The sequence below is a fragment of the Muntiacus reevesi genome, chromosome 8 (assembly GCF_963930625.1).
Source record: "Muntiacus reevesi chromosome 8, mMunRee1.1, whole genome shotgun sequence".
Classification (NCBI taxonomy): Eukaryota; Metazoa; Chordata; class Mammalia; order Artiodactyla; family Cervidae; genus Muntiacus; species Muntiacus reevesi.
Genome location: NC_089256.1, coordinates 21923305 through 21948684, shown reverse-complemented (window position 1 = coordinate 21948684; position 25380 = coordinate 21923305). Strand labels below are relative to the sequence as shown.

General features: G+C 46.2%; 1 protein-coding gene and 1 pseudogene across 1 annotated transcript in view; one reads left to right on the top strand and one right to left on the bottom strand.

Annotated features, from left to right (window-relative positions):
- Window positions 1-25380, top strand: part of C2CD2 (C2 calcium dependent domain containing 2) — a 65429-nt gene that overhangs the window by 16389 nt on the left and 23660 nt on the right. Inside the window, exons 3-8 of the mRNA XM_065942641.1 lie at window positions 9506-9625; window positions 12813-12917; window positions 16415-16537; window positions 19344-19464; window positions 21310-21418; window positions 24923-24987. Coding sequence (XP_065798713.1) covers window positions 9506-9625; window positions 12813-12917; window positions 16415-16537; window positions 19344-19464; window positions 21310-21418; window positions 24923-24987 — 643 coding nt within the window. The remainder of the gene's footprint in view (window positions 1-9505; window positions 9626-12812; window positions 12918-16414; window positions 16538-19343; window positions 19465-21309; window positions 21419-24922; window positions 24988-25380) is intronic.
- Window positions 14545-16391, bottom strand: LOC136173191 (ras-related protein Rab-4A pseudogene; annotated as a pseudogene).

The window sequence follows — 25380 nt, the reverse complement described above, 5'->3', positions numbered from 1 at the left end:
GCCCACAGGCTCCTCTGTCCATGGGATTTCCCAGGCAAGAATACTGGAGTATGGAGCCATCCAAGGGATCTTCCGCACACAAGCATCAAACCTGGGTCTCCTGGATTGCAGGAGGATGCTTTACCACTGAGCCACCTGGAAAGCCCTTCCTTACTATTACCAGTGTCTTATAAAGAACACAGCTCAGAGACAGACAAATGGCAGAGCAGGGAAGGGAGAAGGGACGGGGACTTCCACGCCTGCACGTGTACCACCCTTCCAGGACCAGATGCTCTCTGAACCCCATTGTTAAAGGGTTTTATGGAGGTTCCATCACAGAGGACGTCTGATTAAACCACAGGCCGTGGGTCTGTGATCCCATCTCTAGTCCCTGTCCATTCCCCTGAGACCCAGGTGGCACGTGATGAGATGAGACCCTCTCATCACGCCTTGATTGTGGGAACCTCCTGCCTGCCTCCCATTGTTATCTAAAGGCCCCCAGCCACAGTCATCTCCTTAGCATCCAAAAAACATTCTTATCACTCCGGAGATTCCAAGGGTTTTAGAAGCTATGTGCCATGAGCTGAGGACACCACCAAATATTTATCCCAAGAGACAAGCCTACCAGAGGCTGGGGCATTTCTCTAAGGGGGTGCTCCTGGGACAGGGCACCTGTGTTCCTCTGGAAGGGCATCTATTCAGGGTGGCGACTGGAAGCACCCCTGTCTTCAGGACTTGTGGAGCAAGGCAGCGCCCTTCACCTTCTCTGCAGGACTCTCTGTGTCCTCCCTTCCAGTCCCAACACGCCCCAAGCACATTTCTCTCTCCCAGACTGTAATTACACACTTACACAAGAGCAACAAGTTTCAGCTGCATTCTCTTTGCTCATGTCCTGGAAGAGCTTTGCTCCAGAATGTTTGACCCAGAAGATGGAGACTTAATTTCTGTATTGCAAGTGGCCCGAGAGCAGGGGCCCCTCCTGGCGCATCTGTGGAGACATGAGGTCTACACGGGCAGCATTTGAGCTCCCTGAACATGAACCGGGGTTAGGCAGATTGTGCGGGACAGGCACTCACTGCAAAGGCCACGCATTTGCTTAGCAAGCGTGGTGAGCGTCCCCGTAAACAGTATGCTGAAGGCTCACTGGGGAAAGCAACAGACATCAGTGCTGAGGGACTGTACTGATGCTTACCTTGGTGGGTGGCCCTGCCCCCATGAAAGGTATGAATTAGCTTTGTTGTCTGTATCATTTATAAATAAACAGAGGCTTCTAATGGTGCAGTGATCAGCTGCTGGTTAAAGTTTTAAATAAACAACAATACACTCAGACTGGAGGAAGATCTAGAAGCCAGAGAGATCCAGGCTGGCTCCAAGCTTGTCCTGGGCATTTCCTTCTCCCTCTGAGCCACGGGCTGGCCCCAGCCTGTGCAGCACCTGCAGGGACCTGCTCCTGATGTCACCAGGCTATAACGGCTCTGTCTGTTCTTAGCACCCACAGCTCTCCTTTACCCAAGGAAGCATGGTGACCTTTGTATAGAGAGGGAGGCCGAGGCAGAGAGAGACCGGTGAGGGAACTAAGAACCACCGAATAAGCAGAGGCTGTAACTGAACCCGAGTCAGCCTCCAGAAACAGGCTCTGACTGTGATACACCATAAATGGTGCTGTTACTATTATTCTTTCCTTTTTTATTATCACTTTACGTTTATCATTTCACTTAATCTCCCACCCTCCCTAGGAAAGAGGGAAGATGGAAAAAGGGGAACTGAAAAGCACTAACCATCCTTTGCTTCCATGAAACCATGGCAACAAACAGATTGAGGCATTCGCTTGGAATTTCCCCCAGAATCTTATTCCACGTGATTTGTCGGGAAACCCCGCAACCCTCCCTGGATATGAATTGTGTACTCTGAACACATGGACTTTTTAGATCAAAGGCTGTCTGTTATACATTTATACACTAAAATACACTCTGAGAGATTCTGGGGTCTCCTCTTCTCTTGCCAAACCTTGGTGAACCCCTTACTTTGCAAGGGTATTGTTGTCAGTTACTAGGTCATGTCTGACTTTGCAACCGCATGGACTGCAGCACACCAGTCCTCCCTGTCCCTCATCTCCCAGAGTTTGCCCAAGTTCTTGTCCATCCATCCATCTTATCCTCTGTCACCCCCTTCTCCTTTGCCAGGGTAGTGGAACACAAAGTTGTAGTTGCAAATAGGAGATTTGGTTGACTTCTTTTTTTGGATGAGGGAATATTTATTTATTTATTTTTGGTTGTGCTGGGTCTTCATTGCTGGGCAGGGACTTTCACCTAGTTGTAGCGAGCGGGGACTACTCTCTAGTTATGGTGCAACAGCTGCTTGTCACAGCGGCTCCTCTCTTTGCAGAGCACGGGCTCTAGGCACACGGGCTTCAGTAGTTGCAGCTCCCGGGCTCTAAAGCACAGGCTCAGTAGTTTGGTGCATGGGCTTAGTTGCCCTGCAGCATGTAGGATCTTCTCCACCCAGGAACGGAACTGGTGTCCCCTGCAGTGACAGGCAGATTCTTTACCACTGAGCCACCGTGGAGCTGATTGACTTTATTTATTTATTTATTTTTTTGGTTTTGCATGACTTGAAATTCCAGGTACCCCATTAGCCTGGTATTTATGCTAAAATTCTAACAGCTTGTGAAACTGTTTTGAAGCAGAGTCCAGAGGCAGGTGAGAGATTCCTTCCTGGGGGCCCCACCCTTTGAGGTTGGAATGGGAGCAGAGCCTCTGGGAGGGCCACCTGTTTGTTTGCAGGGAGGCAGATGGAATCTGGGCTGAATCAACCCTCAGGTACTTTGCCTGGTGTAGACTGGTGAAAAGACCCTCGGGCAAGTTGGGGGTTTGTTTGTGAGTTGGAACACCATTCAGTTCAGTTTAGTCGCTCAGTCCTGTCCAACTCTTTGCAACCCTATGAATCGCAGCATGCCAGGCCTCCCTGTCCATCACCAACTCCCAGAGTATACTCACACTCATGTCCATCAAGTCAGTGATGCCATCCAGCCATCTCATCCTCTGTCATCCCCTTCTCTTCCTGCCCCCAATCCCTCCCAACATGAGGTTCTTTTCCAATGAGTCAACTCTTCACATGAGGTGGCCAAAGTACTGGACTTCCAGCTTCAGCATCAGTCCCTCCAATGAACACCCAGGACTGATCTCCTTTAGGATGGAGTGGTTGGGTCTCCTTGCAGTCCAAGGGACTCTCAAGAGTCTTCTCCAACACCACAGTTCAAAAGCATCAATTCTTCGGTGCTCAGCTTTCTTCACAGTCCTACTCTCACATCCATACATGACCACTGGAAAAACCATAGCCTTGACTAGACAAACCTTTGTTTGCAAAGTAATGTCTCTGCTTTTTAATATGCTGTCTAGGTTGGTTGTAACTTTCCTTCCAAGGAGTAAGCATCTTTTAATTTCATGGCTGCAATCACCATCTGCAGTGATTTTGGAGCCCCCAAAAATAAAGTCAGCCACTGTTTCCATTGTTTCCCCATCTATTTCCCATGAAGTGATGGGACCAGATGCCATGATCTTAGTTTTCTGAATGCTGAGCTTTAAGCCAACTTTTTCATGCTCCTCTTTCACTTTCATCAAGAGGCTTTTTAGTTCCTCTTCACTTTCTGCCATAAGGGTGGTGTCATCTGCATATCTGAGGTTATTGATATTTCTCCTGGCAATCTTGATTCCAGCTTGTGCTTCCTCCAGCCCAGCGTTTCTCATGATGTACTCTGCATAGAAGTTAAGTAAGCAGAGTGACAATATACAGCCTTGATGCACTCCTTTTCCTATTTGGAACCCGTCTGTTGTTCCATGTCCAGTTCTAACTGTTCCTTCCTGACCTGCATATCGTTTTCTCAAGAGGCAGGTCAGGTGGTCTGGTCTTCCCATCTCTTTCAGAATTTTCCGCAGTTTATCATGATCCACACAGTCAAAGGCTTTGGCATAGTCAATAAAGCAGAAGTAGATGTTTTTCTGGAAGTCTCTTGCTTTTTTGATGATCCAGCAGATGTTGGCAATTTGATCTTTGGTTCCTCTGCCTTTTCTAAATCCAACTTGAACATCTGGAAGTTCACGGTTCACGTATTGGTGAAGCCTGGCTTGGAGAATTTTGAGCATTACTTTACTAGTGTGTGCGGTAGTTTGAGCATTGTTTGGGATTGCCTTTCTTTGGGATTGGAATGAAAACAGGCAGTGGCTAATGGTGAAGATATGGCTGAGTAGAGCATTAGAGCACTAATGGCCAGCCTGGAAAAGACCCAGCTCGCTCCTGCCCTCATTTTAGAGGCAGTGTCTTGTATGTGTCTTTTAATGCACAGAGACCTTGGAGGAGAACACATTCTCGGATTTTTAAGCCACGGAAGGCCCACACTAAGCTGCTTTATGTAGTAACAATACCTCCTGGTAGTGTTGTTGTTCAGTCATTCTTTCGTGTTTGACTCTTTGTGACCCCTTGGACTGCAAACTCATGTCCGTTGAGTCGATGATGCCATCCAACCGTCTCATCCTCTGTCACCCTCTTCTCTTCTTGCCCTCAATCTTTCCCAGCATCGGGGGCTTTTCCAATGAGTCGATTCTTTGCACCAGGTGGCCAGAGTATTGGAGCTTCAGCATCAGTCCTTCCAATGAATATTCAGTGTTGACTTCCTTTAGGGTTGACTGGTTTGATCTCCTTGCCATCCAAGGGACTCTCAAGAGCCGTCTCCAGCACCACAGTTTCAAAGCCTCATTGTTCATTTTAAAGAATCCAAACAAGAGAAGGCACAGAGAGTATGGGTGGGGGTGGGGTGTCAGAGCCTGTGTGGTCCCAGGCACACCCCTCGAGGGGATGAAATAGAGCATCTACCCAGCATTCCCTGGGGCTGGCTGCCATCTTGTTTCTAGCATTTTTCACCTCAGTCCACTGGGAAGTGAAGTGAAGTGAAAGTCTCTTAGTTGTGTCCAACTCTTTGCGACCCCATGGACCATACAGTCCTGGACATTCTCCAGGCCAGAATACTGGACTGGGTAGCCGTTCCCTTCTCCAGGGGATCTTCTCAACCCAGGGATCGAACGTGGGTCTCCTGCATTGCAGGCAGATTCTTTACCAGCTGAGCCACAAGGGAAGCCCCTAGCCCCCACTGGGAGATAGCATGTGAAAATATATCTTCAGCCATGTGTTGTGAACAAGCAGGCAATAGGGTTAGCTTTATAGATGTTTTGAGAATTTTAAGCCAATGACACTTTACTTTTTAGAATGAGTTTCTGTTCCAGAATAGAAGTAATATTTTATATCAGACTCATGCCATCTCAGTGGCTCAGTGGTAAAGAATCTGCTTGCAGTGCAGGAGACACAGGAGACGATCGTTCGATCCCTGGGTTGGGAAGAGCCCCTGGAGGAGGGCATGGCAACCCACTCCAGTATTCTTGCCTGGAGAATCCCATCCTGCAGTCCATAGGATCACAAAGGAGTTGGACACAACTTATTGACTGGGCACACACACACATGCGTGCCATCTTAAAGAATATTTATATGACCAAGACTGGGTGCAGAGTTGGGTCGGAAACCTGACCAAGAATTTTGAATGATTAGTGAAAGGTCATTTCCTTTGTTTTATTTTGAATTTCTTTCTCCATGATGTCATGTAGTCTGATTAAAGTGAGAGCTCTTCAGTGACATAAACCTTTTAGGTCCCTTTTATCAGCCGTGTTCCTAGTTCTTTTGAAACTAGGAACTAATTTCATTAGTTCTAATTTCTAGTTCTAATTAGTTCTAATTTCATTACAAAATTATTTCCAGTTCTCTAGAATGTTCTCAGAGAAGGAGGAGCTGGGGCAATTGTTGTTCAGTCCCTCAGTCATGTCTGACTCTTTGAGACCCCGTGGACTGCAGTGTGTCAGGCTTCCCTGTCCTTCACCATCTCCCAGAGTTTTCTGGGAGCCTCATATCCATTGAGTCAATGATGCTATCCAATCATCTCATCCTCTCCTGCCCTCTCCTCCTTTTGCCTTCAATATTTCCCAGCATCAAGGTCTTTTCCAATCAATGGGTTGGCTCTTCACATCAGGCCAAAGTATTGGAGCTTCAGCTTTAGCATCAGTCCTTCCAATGAATATTCAGGCTTGATTTCCTTTAGGATTGACTGGTTTGATCTCCATGCAGTCCAAGGGACTCTTAAGAGTCTTCTCCAGTACCACAGTTTGAAAGCATGAGTTCTTTATCCTCCAGCCTTCTTTATGGTCCCAGGGATAAAACCTGTGTTTACTGCATCTCTTGCATTGGCAGGCAGATTCTTTACCACTGAGCCAGTTAAGTTCAATCCCTGGGTCGGGAGGATCTCTTGGAGGAAGGCATGGCAGCCCACTCCAGTATTCTTGCCTGGAGAATCCCATGGACAGAAGAGCCTGGCAGGCTGCAGTCCATAGGGTCGCAAAAGAGTTGGACACGACTGAGCAACTAAACAACAGAGAATCGGACATGAGTAAAGTGACTTAGCACACATGCACCTGGGAAGCCCAAGCCATATTAAACAGCTCAGTGTAATTGGGATGCTCTGAGGACCTAATGTATAAACTTCAGAAGGAAGCCTCATGAACAGGTCTGTGTTTGGGGTAGGGAGACTATAGGGTCAAGATCAGGGTCTCTACCTGTTCATCCATATTTAAATAGACATCAACCCTGGGTCACTCTGGCCCTGGTTGGAAGGGTCTGCTTGACCTTGCATCGGGTGATCCTGCCTTCTGCCATTCCAAGAGGGGACCCCTTGGTTACAGGGACGGCCTGGCCACCATTTGCCTGGGTTGAGATCATTTAATCCCCATTGTGTATAAAATACCATAATGCCCTGAAAGAAGATTACTTATATTTAAAATCTCTTTTCCATTTTGTTCTGGTCCATTTGACAAATGGGACTTTTACTCTCAGGATGGAGGAGCAGAGGCTAGCCCTGGTCATTATCCCTCCCAACTGGACCCGTAGGAATGGTGGGGGGCATTTTGTTTGCCCATCTTGAATATGATCAGATAGTTGTTTTAATTAGGTTTTTCAGCTGAACACTGAAGAGAGGCCAAGAAACGGCTGGTCCATATGACAGGGGTTACTGAGAGCACTGGCGTAGGGCTCTCAGGGATCTCTGCAAAAGGTGTCCCGTTTTAATGATTGCACCTAGTTTCCAGATGTGACGTGAATGGTAATCGTGACCTTTGAGGCTTGCATTCTAGAAGTTTTAAAGTCTTAAAATCTATGCTGGAGTATTGGTTTAATTGCTTTTAACCAGGTGCTTCAGCTATCTGTGTATCAGAAAGGAAACAGTGGGGTAACTTTTTAAAAAAAGTTTTTTTCATTCTTTCTTAAAATTAATTAATGGATTTATTTTTGACTGCAGTGCTGCACGCAGGCTTTCTCCAGCTGCGGTTTGCAGCCTCTCATAGCAGTGGCTCCTCTTGTTGCAGAGCAGGGGCTCCGTAGCTGTGGCACAGGAGCTTAGTTGCCCTGAGGCATCTGGAATCTTCCCTGACCAAGGGTGGAACCCGTATCTCTTGCATTGGCAAGCAGGTTCTATTCTTTTCTTACAGTTACTTTTAACTTTGTGTTGGTGTATAGTCAATTAACAAACAATTCTGTGATAGTTTCATGTGAACTGCGAAGGGACTCAGCCAAACTCACCCCAACTCTCCCATTCTCCCCCAAACTCACCTCCCATCTAGGCTGCCCCCATGGATTCCTAACCACTGGATCAGCAGAGGGCTCCAGCTTTTTGTAGAACTGAATACAAACAGAAACCAAACTCTTCCTTGAGGCAGGGCGCTAATGAATCTGTCAAGGTTCTCAGTGACGTTCTAATTAGCTTCATATAGAAAGTTCCATAGAAAGAACAGAAGTCAACCTATCACTGACTGTTTTGTGTTTTTTTTTTACTTTAAGGAGTAAAACGACCTCAGCTCTTGAGACAAAGGACAGAATTTTCTGTCTATCATGTCACTTGTGTGTGTGTAACTCATCCGGTATCAAAATACATTCCTCCTCCAAGGACTGTTTACAGAGCATTTATTTTTAAAGTGAATAGGCAACATTTCTTATACAAACATTTTTTTGTTCCAACCTTTGATGAACTCTGGAGATGCAATAACATGATGAAGATATGTAACTAATCTGCATAAGTCCCTCCTCAGAGAGGGCCTTTACAACAACGGATGAAAATAAGGGTTGTGCAATTTTCTGCCAGTATTTAGAAAAGGCAAGGTTCTCTTTTTCTAACGCTATGCTGCCAAAAGCTTTTATAGTGGACCCTGGAAATGGACCCCTTGCTGGGGTCTCCCTGTATAGTACAGGTCAGGTCATTTTTGGAGGGGCAGGTGGGCTCCGAGTGGGGCTATGCCTGTGAGGGGGCCAGGGAGCCGGGGATCAGGAGTGGGGAGGGAGATATGTTTTCAGCCTGAACTTTGTGAAATAGCAGTTGCCCTGACAAAATAACTGTTTTGTTAATCTTTCTACTTGGTATTTTAGGTTCTAAATCCACCAGAGAGTTAAAGAATTTTTCCTTCCTTCCCAAGTGACACCATCCAGTGTGGGGGTCAGCTGTTCCCTTGGGGATGTGGGGGTCCATCTTGCCTTCCTCTCATCTTCTGATGCCTTGACTTTGGCCAGACATGCTGGCCCCCTGCCAGACACCCCTCATCCTCCCCACCACCCCTCTGCCAGGCACACCTGGCCTCGTAGTCGACCTGCTCTGGGCTCGTTTGGCGTCCTGCCAGGAGCGTGGCCGGTCCCGCCTTCTGGAAGGTCTGCTCCTGTAGGGGACTCGCTGGCAGGGACTGAATGCTTCCCTGTGCAGTGACAGCATTCACGGCCCTCTCTCTAAAATGCTTTGTGATTTATGTCAGGGATATGGTCTGGTTTGTTCCTGATGTGATTGCTTTGTCTCATAGGTTTTTAAATGAGCTTATTTTAATAACTCTATTTTTGTTAAAACTGTATCATTTTGTAACCGTTCAATATTTCACAGTTCTTTCAATTATCCCCACATCTTTGTAAACCACAATAGTTTGCAATATATTTAAATAGAAACAATTTCTTGTGTTCTAGGTACTTTAAAAGAATTTTCACCTGGAAACATCTAGAACTAATTTTCTTTTTAAGGCTCATTTTTTTAGTGAGAGATGATGGCTAATGGCTTTCACACCATATGAATAAATTGCCCAGGAAATTTAAAAATCATCTGCATGAAGAAATAGAAAAAAGAAATATTTAAAGGAAAAAAAAATTGTGTGGAAAGAGTCTAACTAGATTTGGACAAGTCCTGAGAATACATCAGAAAGAAAAGATTTGAAGTATTGTTTCTAGTTTTTAAGCTCTGGTGTAATAGAAAATATGCATCTAGATATTCACCCACATTTGAGACTGAGTTCTCATGCTTGCTGATCTAGAGAGCCAGGTTGTTTTGTTCAGTGAAATGAAGATGGGCAAGGCGCACGCTCTCCTCTCTCTGGCGTAAAGTTCGCGTGTTCTCTGCTCCCTCCTCCAGGTGGTGTTCTGTCACGTGCTGGGCGAGACCATCCAGTTCCTGGTCAGCGCGGGGCCGCCCTCGTCTGAGGACACAGGGCGCTCGCTGTATGGCGTGCGGCTCTCTCCGCTCCATCTGCAGGTAAAATTGGGAGACTGAGTCTGTCCTAGGAAAACAGCTTCGTAAATCTGTAGGGTGAGTGGGGCGCTGTCACAGACATGAATGCTCCTGTTTTTATTAATTACTGTTCATTTCATTAGTTTCAGACTGTTACCTTCATATTATATTGTCTTTGTGGGAAATACAAAGGTGTACATATAATAGGTTTATGTATAAATACACATCGGTTTCCCTGATAGCTCAGTTGGTAAAGAATCTGCCTGCAACACAGGAGACCCTGGTTCGATTCCTGGGTCAGGAAGATCCACTGGAGAAGGGATAGGCTACCCACTCCAGTATTCCTGGGCTTCCCTTGTGGCTCAGCTGGTTAAGAATCCACCTGCAATGCTGGGGATCTGGGTTTGATCCCTGGGTGGGGAAATTTCCCTGGAGAAGGGAAAGGCTACCCACTACAAATAAATAAATAAATACACACATGTATATACACACATAGATATATATACACACATATATACACATGGATACACACACAGGTATATGCATACACACATATATATACACACATAGGCATATATACACACACACACACATATATACACACACCTGGAGAAGGAAATGGCAACCCACTTCAGTATTTTTGCCTGGAGAATCCCCATGGACAGAGGAGCCTGGCAGGCCACAGTCCATGAGGTTACAAGAGTTGGACACGGCTTAGTGACTAAACCGCCAAAACCACCATATATACATACATATGTGTTATATATATGTATATACATATACATATATATATACACATATATATAATGAATTCAGAGTTTCCCTCTATCAAATGTGGGAGATTTTTCAAGGCACATGTCCAAGATGTTGTTGACTGTTGGGTTGAGGATGATGGCATCTGAGATGAGGAAGGTGGTTCTGTTAATAATTTGGAATCAGGTGCTGGCCTTTGAAAGTCCCCTGCAGCTTGGAAAAACAGCTCAAGGTCTGGACTTAGCATTCTTCCTTTTAGTGTTTGAAAAAAATCAACTTTAAAAGGCTTATTATTATTATGTTAGAAAATGAGTATCACCATTATTTTTGGATAATAGACATTATTATAATGATTGTAATAGACACATAGTATGTAACTTTTATAACTGATATATTTTTATACATTGAACAATTATAAATAGAGATAATAATTATAATAGACTTAGTGAAGCTTCTGGGTGACTAACCCATCAGAAAACTGTGTATATCACACGCAGAGTAGAAGTTCACTGATGCTCTTGTTTAGCTGACATGTAGAAATTGTGAATTTCTGGGTTTGTTCAGGGGTAACTGCCAATTCAACTTGTGGCTGCTAATTTGGGGGGTGAGCCCAAATCTTTCAAGATTCTCAACCACAGAAAGAGATTATTCCATTTGCTTTTCTTAAAAGACATGGTTTTAAACAACCAGGACAAACAAAAATTTCCAGCTACCTACATGGCTTTTTTTCTGAAATCCATCCCCCATCCCTATCCGTTTTCAAGAGTCAGGGAAGTTAAGTTGACCTTATGGACTTGTCAGATGTTAAAGCCCTCCTGCTTCCCCTAGTTTTTGGACAGTGTGGTTAGAAGGTAATGTTAAAGTCTGGGATGTGTTCAGGATGGGGTGAGTTCAGTAAGGACCACAAACATTCACCATGTTTTCTGAGATGCTGTTAATGTGCCATTTTACACAGCTCAGACACAGATAATTCAATTGTGTCTTTGATCTCTTAACACAGTTTAAAGGCAGCCTGTGGGTTACCTCTCAAAGCAGAAGCAGCTGCTAGAGGTTGGTGAATTATTAATGCTCATGGCAGGAGGCATTCCCTCCTCTGTTGTTCTTCAGATTAAAAACTGCATAGAGACCAGCAGCTACCCCCTCTCCCCAACCTGATGGAACAACTCAGGGACTGTGGCAATGAAATTAAAGCACGCTTTTGCTAGAGTCGCCCAGAATTACAGGGCAACAGGAGCATCCTTTGTCTTACCTGGTTGCCAGCATGAGTGGGAGGACCCAGTATTGAGAAAACAATTCTACAGTCATGCTTTCCTTCCCTTTCCCTGGGTGGTGGGAGGAAGCATAGAGATGGGAAGGGTCAAGACTTTGACTTTAGAAGGAATCTCCTGCTGAAGAAGGAGGGATGGTAGCTTAGCTCGCTGTGGCTGCTGAAGCAAATCACCACATCTTAGCTGAAAATGGCACACATTTATCACATCACCAATCTGGAGGTGTGATGTCCAACATGGGCTAAAATCCTGGTGCTGGTGGGCTGCCTTCCTTTCTGGGAGCACTGGAGGGAATCTGTTTCCTTGCTCACCCGTTGTTGGCAGAATTCAGCTCCTTATGGTTGTTGGACTGAGGGTCCAATTTCTGGCTGGCTGTCCGCTGAGGGCAGGTCCAGCTTCTAGAGGCAACCTTACCCTTGGGCTTCTGGCATCCTCCTCTGTCTTCAAGTCTCCTCTCTCCGCATGTTCTTCTGTCTTCCCCTTCCATCTTTAAGGGCTCCTATACCTCTGTGGGCTCACTGGAATCACGCAGGATTGTCTCCGCACCTCAGTGTCCTTACCCTGATCACACATGCAGAGTCCCTTTTGCCATGTGAGGAGATCTATTCACAGGTTCTGAGGAGCATGCTTGTCTTTGTGGGGGATGGCGGGGGGCAGTACATGGTTCTGCCATGACTTACAGGCAGGGCTGGATGGGGCCCTGGGAGAGATTGGAGTCCATGTGGAGGTTGTGCGGTGGCCCAGGCAAGAGAGGCTAAGAGTGCTGATTCGCCCATGCATACAATCCTGGGCGGGGCGAGGGGAGGGGGCCGTGTGAGTGTGTGGGAATGGACAAGGCTTCCCGGCTCCTTTCTCTGTCCCTCCGGCTCCAGTATGTCTTGGTGATGCTCTCAGAGGAGAGCTGCAAAGCAGAGGATTTGCAGGGTTTTCATGACATCTGGTGTTCAGCCCTGACCCTGGTGTTCCTCTCTGAGTGGCTGGTTAAGGCAGAGGAGGGTGCTGGTGGGGATGGGGTAGGCTACGCAGCAGGGACTGGGGACCCTCCTTGCCATTTGAAAGCACACAGCATGCCAATGCAAGGGACAAACCACTGTCTAAGAAAATCAATGAACACACAGACGTACATCAAGGCTCCGGTGGAGAGAGCAGTCCTCCAATAATCTTTTTTTTTTTTTTTTTTTTTAAAACAGCTGGAGCTCCACATGAAGGAGAAGAGGGAGGACATTCAGATCAAGTGGTCCTTCATCAGCGCCCCAGAGATGGCCATCACAGTCCAGCCCAAAGTCCTAGGGGAGGTCAGTTTGTGAGGTTTTGTGATTTCCCCCATCATGAATATGCGAATGTGGGCACGTTGTGACTGCCAGCTCTGGGAGATGGAGCCTCTGATCGGTGGGGTCTGGTGTGTGATCCCGGGGGATGGGCAGGCAGGCAGAGACAGGGCAGCATGGTGGGGTGGGGGTGGCTAGCTTCCATGGATTTAATGCCAGGCTCTCACCTGGCCTGCACCTGTAATCACCGAGCAGCTTTTAAAACTTCCCAAAGACTGCCCCGCCTCCCCAGGCGGGTTTGATTGGACTGGGAAGCTTTTAAAGCCCTCTTGTGCAGTGGAGGCCATTGCAGTGGTAGCATCTAGGTTTTCCTTGACCTTCTGTTACACCTGCGCCTCGGTTGCTCTCCTTCCCGGTGAGGGCGCTTCACTCACCTCCGTCTCGGGCTGGGTCCAAGACCTGGCTCCCAAGGCCACCACCTCCCTTCTCTCGCAGCTCTTTCAAAGCTGCCTCTCAAATCTGAAGGTCATACCCTGCCCCCATGGCCTTGGGTATTTGAGGAAGTGACTTTGGAAGCGGGACTGGGGGTGTGGGGCAGGCTGCCAAGTCTTGTAAGTGCTGTCACTCTTAGTTGCTGGAAAGATCATGCAAAATCATGGACACCGAAGACTCAGCTTGTCACGCTATTCCTTTGCAGTGGCTTCTGTGATATTTTCTTGAAATTTCACTCTATTTCAGACTCTTATTCTGTTACAAAGCTATCACCACAGCCGAAATATATGTATTTAAAAATTCTTCCAGGGACTTCCCCAGCGGTCCAGTGGTTAAAACTCCAAACTTCCAATGCAGGGGGCATGGGTCTGGTCTCTGGTAGTTCCGTTTTTAGTTTGTGTGAACGTTCTAGAACATATAGACACATTTGTTTTGGGTATTAATTATTGTAATCTTATAGAGCTTGACATCTGGTGGTGCATGTCATCCTGCTTTGTTCTTCTACAAACTTCTTTTCATTCTTGGGCTTTTCAACTTTTTGGATTAAAAAAATTTTTTTTTTTAAATATAAAAGTTTATTTCTCAGAAGCAGGGAGATCAGGGCTTGTACAGCATGTGGGATCCTAGTTCCCCAACCAGGGATCAAACCCATATCCTCTGCAGTGGAAGCACAGAATCCTAACTGCTGGACCACCAGGGAAGTCCCTTGAACACTTTTTAATTAAAAAAAAAATCAGATGTCAGTCAAGAAAGAAAAAACACACGTATGTATTTGGGGAAAGAGACTGAAAGAGCATACATGGAAATGCTGACATATTTCTATGTTGCACATGTCTTATTTTTAACCACTTTTGGGAGTAAGGAGCATGAGTGACCTCTGAGGTCAGTAAAGATGTGAACGAGTGAGTGTTTCCACTCACTCCAGAGCCCCGGCAACATGGGGTTTGTTTCACGTCGAGGACATCAGGAGAGCCATGTGTTGGCCTACCCTCTGCCCTCGGCCTGGTTCGGAGACGATCTGGTGACAACCTCCTCTTTCTTTTTTTTTCAGTTTTAAATAGTACTGTATTTTAGCTTTAAAGAAAAGTTCTATTATATATTTTTGCATAAACATTTTAAAATATTAGAACAAGTAATACAATATACATTAACTCATGTGAATTAAAAACATGTCAACTTGATAACTGTTGTAAGGCATTTAAGTATTCAGCAAAAGTGTACAGAAATTTCTTAGAGGTGTCCCTTTAATATTAACTTTAGTGGGTGTCCTTAAAATGAACGCAAAACAATAAAAGACTAAAAAGGAGGCAGTGATGCTATAACACTGAATCCCAGAAAAAGCACAGTAGCAAAAATGTGTTTTCTAACAGGAAGACCAGATGGGTCAGCAAACTGAGACCTGGTAAACAGCCCTGGTTCAGCTATTGCACTGACCAATGCTGAGAGTAGCATCCGTTGCCTAGGAAGTTTGGTGAAAGGTACCAGCATCCTTAGTGCCTGAAACACATCAGGTGCTCAGCTCTACTTCCTGAATTGATCTGATGAAGATGCTTTAAAATCAGAGTGCTAGACAGTGTAAAGTTCATGAGAAAATTTCATTTACCGATTTATTTCAGTATGTGAGTAAATTCTGATCTAGTATTTCCAGTGTGGCTCATTAGTAATACTTTGTGGACTGTGGTAAATGGAATTAACCAAGTATTGCATCGGCCATCAATGCCAGAATCTCTGAATATCAGGTCACAAACATAAGCAACTGTGCAATATAACCAACATAATGATCAAAGCACACCTCACAATGAACAGGTTTTAGTTCAGACGATTAAAAAAAATAAAGTATTAGACTGCATTTAGTGCAGTGCTCTATCATACCACACATCAGATACCATGCTGTGGAGATGCGCTGGACGAGCATATATACAGTACACAGCCAGGATCCAAACCAGAGTGAAAGGGTGAATATGGAACAGAACACTTTTACATACATGTATACATTTAACGGTCTCGTCCATCGAACTGGATTTATTATACAGTTTGCTGTGCCACATCTACTAGTTTGCATAACATCCCAAATTATTATTATTAGTTTTTGCACAAAGATCTACTTCCATATAAAGTAGAAAAAAATGGTGGTTTAAAAAAACCTTCTTCAAGCTTCAATAATTGTGTCCCAAATACCACTGTACGAATACCTGTGTGCCGAGCTGCTTCAGCAGCCACACTCCTGTGCGCTCGGGGCCTGCGCACGGCGCGGGGGCCGCAGCTGTCTCAAGGCCGCATCTCCGTACTGGATACCCGAGCCCATTCTTTCTGGGTCCAGCTCACCTGACTCAATTTTGTTGAGTATTTTCCTTGCACACTGTACAAAGGCCTCTTCCACGTTCTCCCCTGTTAGCGCACTTGTCTCCAGAAACATCAGCTCATTTTCCTGAGCAAATCGGGAGGCCTCCAGGAAAGTGACTTCCCGATCAGTGTCCAAGTCCTTCTTGTTCCCGCAGAGGATGGTGACAATGTTCTGGCTCGCGAGCATTCGGGCATCTGTTAACCAATTAGTAAGCGCATTGTAGGTTTCTCGGCTGGTGATGTCGTAGACAAGCAGTGCTCCCGCTGCACCTCTGTAGTAGCTTCTCGTCACAGACCTGAATCGTTCTTGGCCTGCTGTGTCCCATATCTGTAACTTTACATATTTGCCACCAACATTTATTATCTTTGAACCAAATTCCACTCCTATTGTATGATTTGAGTCATCTTTGAATTTTTTTTCAATAAACTGATGAAGCAAGCAAGACTTGCCAGTTCCGGCATTTCCAATAACCAAGAATTTAAACAAAAAATCGTAGGTCTCGGACATGGCCGTCTGCGACATCTTGGGAGCGGCTCCGCCTTTCGCGGGGCGCCGCTGCGGCTCCGCCGGGCCGGCCGCAGGGAGGCCGGGGGTCGGCCGCGCCTCGGTGGGGCACCAGGGGGGCAGCGGAGCGGAGCAGGGAGGGGCCCTCGATCCCCACGGCAACTGCCCCCTCCTCTTTCGACAGGACTTGGTAGCTGGGTCGGAGGCAGTCTCTGAGAGCCTCAAGGACATCCTGAAGCACCTGGTTAGCTCTGCCTCCCCATCGGTGGTTCTGAGCACCAAGTCTGCGGACCTGCGAGAAGTTCAGGTAAATCGGCTCTCCGTGTGTGGGCGCTTCGCCACCCCATGAGGGGCCGTGGTCATCCTCTCTTGGAGAATCAGTGGCACTTCCCATCCCTCTGCCCCGCCCCAGGGCAGAGCAAGATTGCACAACTGCTGGTGGGTGATGACTGCAGTCTGGGGCGAAGCTTTGATTTCAGGGTGCGGGGTTCCAAGGGCCTGTGGGAGGGAAGGAGGAGGTGTCTGGACCACTCAGCATGGTCCACGTCTAAGTGGACATCCCAGAAACTGTCATTTTCAGGGACCAATATGCGACTTTTCACTGTCCACCCAGAGCCTATTGTCTGAGACCTTATCCTTCCAGGATCGAAGTACCTGGGAACTTACCCTAAGACAGACACAGCCAGCACACTGTAGCCACAGGCTTTTAGCCCAGGCCAGGGACAGCCTGGTGACCAGGCCCTGCCTCCAACAGCACCACCTCTCAGAGGTCTGCCTCCCTTGGTGCAGACACACGAGGCTGTCTCCTCTCTGTGGGTCCCTTCCTATGCTGCCTGCCCTCCATCCCCATTCTGGGACCCTCACCACTGCCTCATTAGGTGCTAATAACTCTCTGGCTAAATTTACATCCATGACATTTATCCAGGCCAGCCTCTGGGCTTGTCCTCTCACATCTATATTGGCAGCACATCTGAAAACGTTTGCTTGGGATGAATTAATTCTCCCAATTATGAGCAGATCTTCTTATGATGGTTATGCAAAACAGGCATGTACAGTCCCTAAAGTGGTCTTTCATACGTGTTTCCAGTGTTTTTATGTGACATGGTAGAATAGCCACTATTATCATATGGTGAGACAAAGTTGTTCGGTCCCAGTCGTGTCCGACTCTTTTCGACCCCATGGACTGCAGCACGCCAGGCCTCCCTGTCCCTCACCATCTCCTGGAGTTTGCCCAAGTTCATCTCCATTGAATCATTGTTCCAAACATCTTATCTTCTGTTGTCCCCTTCTCCTCCTGCCTTCAATCTTTCCCAGCATCAGGGTCTTTTCCAATGAGTCAGCTCTTCACATCAGGTGGCCAAAGTATTGGAGCGTCAGCTTCAGCATCAGGAGGGAATGCTGAAGGAGGAGGGAATGGCAAGCCACTGCAGTATTCTTACTGTGAGAAATGAAATGTATATATATATATTTTTAAAAAAGACAGTATGATAATATAACCTTAATTTGACTTTGATCCAGGCTCTTGGGCTCTGGTTCCTCTTAGGGCATCACCAGCTGTGAGTGTGTAGAGTCTGGAGACAAAATCTCTCTGATTCACTGGACACATACCAGTGTCCAGTGTTGTGTCGTTCCCTCTGGGCCCTGAGGGTTATCAGAACATAAGAAGTAGGCTTCACCCTCCTGACGAAGCAGAAGGAGCCACTGAGTAAGCAGACAGGCAGAGTGAGGGCTTTGTGGGTGTTCGTGCCGGTTTCCCAGTTCATCAAAGCTGCCTGTTTGCAATATGACTATACATGCTTCCCTGGTGGCTCAGAGGGTAAAGAATCGGCCTGCAATTCGGGAGACCTGGGTTTGATCCCTGGATCAGGGAGATCCTCTGGAGAAGGGAAAGGCAACCCACTCCAGTATTCTTACCTGCTTCTGTAATGCATTCTATAATGCTTTTAAATAAAGTTGCAGAGTTTATACATCAAAATAGCATGCATACTATATTAGGGTTCTGTAGAGAAACAGAACTAAGGGATGTGTGTGTGCATATATTTATGTTCATGAGAGTCTCTGTAATTGTGTGAGCCAATTATATACATATAATTGCATAATGTGTTATGCATGCTTATCTGCTTAGTCGTGGGCTACAAGCCTGGGCACCCCGCGTTCCAGTCAGGTTGACACATAAAATTAGCCATCACACACACAGAATTGAGAAAACATTGCAACTCCACCCCAGACATGTGGGTTACTCTGTCCCCAGTGCTCAGGGACCTGGATCTTAAGGATTCTGTGATGACTTCTTGGCCACCCAGTCCCTTCAGCTCACAGTTGGCAATAGTGTTTTCTAGGTAGTGACCTGAAGGAGACTACAGTCCTTGAGATGTTAGTGAGTATCCACCTGGAAAGCACTGTGAGGTCAAGTCAGCTTTAAGGATCTCTCATGGAAGACCTTGCTGTGCAGAGGCCCGTGATGTCTATGAGAAGCCTCTCAGGACTCCCAAACATTTGTGTCTAAAGAGCCCCTCTTAAAGAACACTCAGAGCTGTGAGTGGGAGGCGGAAGTTAGCTTTGAAAGGCTGGTCTGAAGGTGGGGTCCCCCGAACTTGAGGAGGCTCTCCATTGGAGATGCCTCGATGATGATTTGAGGATGAGGTGACAAAGATGCCCCAGGGGACCTGCCTCTCCTCTGTCCCCAGCGTGGCACCCGGACGACACTTAGGTCTTCCCCACATGGATAGTGGGTCTGCCCGGAGGTGGGAAGCAGCCCTTCGTGTCCTGGTTGGTGTCCCGCTCGCTGCTGGTGGGCAGTGGGCACCTGCAGCCCAGGGATCGTGTCCCACTCTGTCTTCAGCTCCTGGACTGGCTTGGGCTTGACCCCATCTCCACCCACAGTGGGGCTCTGGGGCGCCCTCTCTGGGTGAACACCTTGCTCCTCCACTTGCTTTCCGTGGGAAGTGGCTGTGAATGACTGGCACCCTCCACCCTCCTGAGAAGGGAACATTGCTCCAGAGCTGGCCAGGCTCCCTCTACAGGCCTGCTTGAAGATCCCTTCACTGGAACAGGTGCCCGGTGGCCACTGCCTCCTCCCCAGGAGTCACAGCTCTCCATTTTCCCTTCTGCAGCATCTGCAGCGCACTTCATCCACTCAGGAATCCTGCCCTCCCAAACCTCCAAGGGCTCATGAGCTCAAACTGTTGGTGAAGAACATCCGCGTCTCGCTCCTGAGCCATCCTGGTGCTTCAGGTGGGTGATGGAGCTGCAGAAGGCACCCAGGGGTGGGCAGGGTGCCGGCTGGCTGTGGACGTGACTGTCTGCAATGTGAGCAGAGGGGCCGGGCTGCCTCATGGGTTGTCTGTGGTCTTTGCTTCCTTCTGTGGCTCCCAGCAATCGGGTATGCAGTGTGATCTCTGCCTTTCAGCAGAGAGGACCTCCTGAACACCATTGTAATGATGCAAAACAGTGAAAACACAGTCCTGATTTTGCACACATGAGGCTGAAGGAAGAAGGAAGATACTTTTTGCTTTGTCCTTTTCTCTAGCCTGGAAGCCACCTTTCTATTTTTATCTTTTCCTGGTAACGCTGTAAACACATGTTAAGCATCCCTGACCAGCGCACGCCTTTCTTCCTGGGAGAGGAGGTACCACGTGGGATTATGGGTGTCACAAAGGTGTCGGGCCCCCGGGGGCCCCTGTGTTGCCAGGAGAGGCTGCTATGGAGGAGGACAGAAACATTGCAGAACGGGTGACTCTGAATCACTGCCGAGACTCCAGATGCCGAGGAGCCTGGGACTGGACACATCTTTCCACTGCAATGTGGTTTTTGCCAAGAATAGCAATGAGTTCTTTTTTATTGTCTGAGAACATCAGGGGTTACTTGTGTTTATTTGTGAGGAGATTCATCCAGTTCCAGAAGTGCAGGCAGAGCACATCTGACAGCCAAGACTGTGGAGCTGGGCATAGGTGGCTGTTTTGGTAACTCAGTGGTCGCCTCCGGAGGCCACGCGGTTTAGCAGGTGGGAGGGGCCGCCCGGGACCCAGTGGGCCAGGATTGGGGGCCCCGTTTCTCACCTCTGCCAGTAAGTCCCCATCTGGGTCTGAGTCTCCTCTTGAAGGTGATTGTGGTGATTAGTAAGGGGATATGCATGGAGCTCTGAACACCACCTGGTGCATGATAAGGGGTCAGCACAGTCCGGTCCTTCACCACTGGCTTTTTATATACATATATAACTTTATTTATTTATTTAATTTTGGCCGTGCTGGGTTGTTGCTCTTCAGGCTTTTCTCTAGTTGCAGGGCTTGGGGGCGACCCTCCAGCTGTGGGGTGCAGTGATTTCTCTTGCTGTGGAGCACGGGCTCTAGGGTGTGCAGGCTCAGCGGCTACAGCTTCCAGGCTCCAGAGCAGGGTCTCACTAGCTGTTGGCGCATGGGCTTTGTTGCTCTGCGGCATGTGGAATCTTCCCAGACAAGGGATCAAACCTGTGTCCCCTGTGTTGACCAGTAGTTTCTTTACCAGTGAGCCACCAAGGAAGTCCTACCATTGATCACTGACTACACGATATAGTCACAGCGTTATGCCCCAGGGCAAGCATAGCCTTGAAGCAGGCACAGGTCTTCACTAGTGACATGTCCTGTTACCTGGATTAGACACCTCAAACATTTTTGGCTGAGCTGAGTCAACTGTAAAAACATACATCTTTGTAAGAGGGAAGCAGGTTCTATGTGAGGTACCCCCACATTTAGCAGTTACCCCAGATGCCCTGACTTTTCCAAACAGTCTTGTCCAAAGTGGGGCCCACATCTTTGCTGTAATATCACCCCAGGGAGGGCACCCCCCTGGGGGGCAGTACCTGCAGTCAGAGCTGAGGGGGAGGAGTGTGACTTGGAGGCAGTCTAGAGCTGTGGACATCCAGCGAGCATAGAATCTGTCACCCCAGAGTACGTGCTGTGAGAGGTTGTAAATGGATACTCAGAAGTAGGAGAGCCAAGACCACAGACATCGAATTCAGCCTTTCTCTTATATGCAAAATGTCTTGATCCAACTAGAAGAGAGAAATAAAGGCTAATACGGTGGCCTTCTGTCTGATTACAGGCAATGTTAACCCAGTATGTATAGTTCGGCTGAATGATCCTGTTCAGAAGTTCTCCAGCACGCTCGCAAGAAACGCTACTGCCCTCACTTGGGAAGAAGAATTCACCTTGTGAGTATAGCTGGCTCTCATGGACTTGGGTTTCCATGGCCTCACCTACTCAATGCTGTCAAATTCTGAAACCATCCCATAGCACAAAAGGAAAGGAAGAGAGGAAGGGGAAAACACTGAGGTGGCTTTAAGTCAGACATGGATTTCTTTTTGAAGGCATCTCTTAGTATTGGTTCACTCCTCACCTACTCCCATGCCCTGCTGTGACAAGAGAGATGTGTTGTCGGACCTCCCACTTGCTTTAGAAACACACGCCATCCAGAGCAGAATGAAAGGAAACTTCTGATTGATGCTGATAGCTTACAGTGAACAAAGTTGGATTCGTGATCTCCGGAAGAAGAAGATTTAGCTTCGGCACCAGGGACCAGGCTTGATCACTCAAGAGCTTTTGTGTAGCAGAGTTTTATTAAAGTAAGAAAGGGGACAAGAGAAAGTTTCTACATAGACATCAGAAGGGGGATGAAGAATGCCCCCACTTGCTAGTTTTATCAAGGCCTTATATACTTTTACCAGACCCACTCCCACAACGTAAATCCTTAATTAGCAAAATTAGAACTAACAACTGAAAAGTCTTACCAGACCCACTCTTACGACATACATCTTAAGATAACCAGATTAGTCAGAAGGTCTTTGTTGAGAAGAAGAAGCATGTCCTCAAGCAAGACACATTGCTGTTATAGAATCATTAGTACAGAGCTTAAGGCAAAATAGATCCTTGAGCAAGATGAGTTTTGTTGTGTCATCAATGGCTCTGGGCTTAAAGAAAATAGCCTCTTATGTGACTAAGACAAAGCATTGTAGAAAAAAAAGTTGGTCCTTTTCTCCTCCTTGAGGGCCCCAGACTCCTTATCAACCCATCTAAGAATTAATTCTCTCAATACCAAAGTCTGACAAAGAGAATGGAAAAAGGGTAATGTGTAGACCACTTATAAATTATGATGTAGGAATTCTAACTAAAGTATTATCAAATAGAATCCAGTAGCACATGAAGAATAATATACCAAGGACTTTCCTGGTGGGAGTCCTCCTGCCAATACAGGGGACATGGGTTCGATCCCTGGTCTGGGAAGATTCCACATGTCGTGGAGCAGCTAAGCCTGTGAGCCACAACCTCTGAGCATCGTACTGCAACTACTGAATTAAAAAAAAAAAAAAAAGAATAGTACACTGAGGCTGAGTTCATACCAAAAGTGCAAGTATGGGTTAATGTGAGATCTGTTAATGAAATCCATCGTGTCACTAGATCAAAGAAGAACACAAAGTAATTATCTCTGTATAGGCCCAAAAGATAGTCAGTGGCATTTGATACACGTTTCTAATTTTTAAAACTTAATTAGAACAAGATTTATGTTCACTTTTTTCCAAAAGATTTTTAAAAAAAATTATGTTAGTGATAAGTATTAGAAACAGTCCCACTAAAGTCAAGAGAAGGATCCCCAGTGTTTTGTTCTAGAAGTGCTGGTTAATGCAATTAGATAAGAAAAAGAAATAGTATGCAAGTAGTCGAGAGGAAGAGGCAAAACTAATCATTACTTGGAGATGATATTATTGCATATTTAGCCTACTCAGGGTTTCCCTGGTGGCTCAGGCAGTAAAGAATCTGCCTGCAATGCAGGAGGCCAGGTTTGATCCCTGGGTCGGGAAGATCCCCTGGAGAAGGGAATGGCAACCACTTCAGTATTCTTGCCTGGAAAATCCCATGGGCAGAGGAGCCTGGCGGGCTGTAGTCCACGGGATCACAAAGAATTGGACACAACTGAGTGACTAACACACAGAGACTACTCAAGAAAATCAATTGAAACTATTAGAAATAATGGATATAGGATACAAAAATTAATATAAGTTGTATTTTGGTAAAGTAACTGACTACAAAAATATACAAATCACTTTCTGGTGTTAAATAGTAAATAATTAGAAAAGTAAAGGAAGAAGGTGTCCCATGTATAATGCAAAGGGCTTTTTATAAATTATTAATACAAATACGTGATTCTCATACAAAATTGGGCAAAATATCTCAACTAGAAATAAAAAAGTAAGAATTATAGATAGCTAGAAACATCTGAAAAGATATTCAATCTCAGAAATAGCTAAAGTAATACAAACTTAAGCAAAGATTATTTTTCCCCTTACAAGTGAGTAGAGAAAAACTGAAAGTGGCCAGTGGATATATATATTGGAATATAATTATTCTGGAAGTCATCAATATATATAAAAAAACAAAATTTTTTATATGCATATACCTTTTGATTGGCAATTACTCTTTTTCTAAGGAAATAATCACACAGTGTGTTCTAAGATATACATATGAGGATGTTTATCTCAGCTTGTTTATAATTATGAAATATTGGAGGCAAACCATTATTGAGGCTTGGTTATTAAGGAGTTGGCTGAATAAAATCTCATAGGGCCAGATGGTGGAGTACTAGATGCCTATGAAAAAGGGTGTTGCTCTATACCTATTGACATGGGAAGATGTCCATGAAATCTTAAGTGAAAACAACAGGTTATAAAGGAGTGGGGAAGCATATTATGTTCTATATTTGTTTTCAAATAGTTATACAGCTATACCTTTTAAAACAGGAACTACTAACCACATGTAGCTCTTTAAATTTCAATTAATTAAAATTAACAAAATGAAACCCAGTTCCTCAGTTTACACTGGCCACATTTAAAGTTCTCAGTAGCTGGGATTCCCTGGTTGTCCAGTGGTTAAGGATTTGCCTTGCAATGCAAGGAAACACAGGTTCAATCCCCGTTCCAGGAAAATTCCACCTGCCACAAAGCTGCTTGTCCATGAGCCACGACTACTGAGCCTATGTGCCTGAGCCCATGTGCCTAGAGCCCATGCCCTACAACAAGAGAAGCCATTGCAATGGGAAGCTTGTTCATCACAACAAAGAGTAGCCCCCACTCGTTGCAACTAGAGAAAGTCCATGCACAACAGTGAAGACCCAGTGCAACCAAAAATAAAATAAATTTCTCAATAGCCAAGTGTAGCTGCTGGCCACCAATTCTGATGGCAGTTCTAAGGAACTTTTCCATCATCATTCATTAAGCTCCATTGGATAATCCTAGGAATGTGCATGTGGGCTCAGTTGCTAAGTCATATCTGATTCTGCAACCCCATGGACTATATAGCCCAGCAGGCTTCTCTGTGCATGGGATTTTCCAGGCAAGAACACTGGAATGGGTTGCCATTTCCTACTCCAGAGGATATACCCCACCCAGGGACTGAATCTGCATCTCCTGCATTGGCAGGCGAATTCTCTACCACTGAGTCACCTGGGAATCCCAATCCTAGGAGACTAGTCACCAAATATTAACAGTAATTATTTCTGGATAGTGAAGTTGCTGATAATCTTTGTATTTACTTGACTTATATGTCCCTATAGTTTCTTAAATATTGATGGTGATTTGCATTCCTTTCTGTCAAATCAGAAAAAAAATACTATTTCAAGAAAATAGTAAAGCATTTTTAAGGACTCACAGCCCTTCTTTCCACAGTGAGTTGAATGCCAAGTCGAGGGAGTTGCACCTGCAGATTTCAGATGACGGGCAGTCCTCAGAAGGTGGGTGTTCAGCAGACAGAAGGAGGCCTGCTCTCTGGGAGGGTCATACAGCAGCCCTGACCAGGGCCTTGGGGCAGAGAGGGTGGGAGATTCAGCAGATTCTGCCCACTAAGCCACTCCAGGTTTTCCCAAGGGAATGTTTAGTCAACAGTCCATTCCAATTATTGTTGTTGTTAAGTCACTAAGTCCTGTCCGACTCTTTGCGACCCCATGGACCACAGCACACCAGGCTCCTCTGTTCTCCACTATCCCCTGGAGTTTGCTCAAACTCATGTCCCTAGAGTCAGTGATGACATGCCACCATCTCATCCTCCATCGCCCCTTTATCCTCCTACTCTCAATCTTTCCCAGCATCAGGGTCTTTTCCAGTGAGTCAGCTCTTTCCATCAGGTG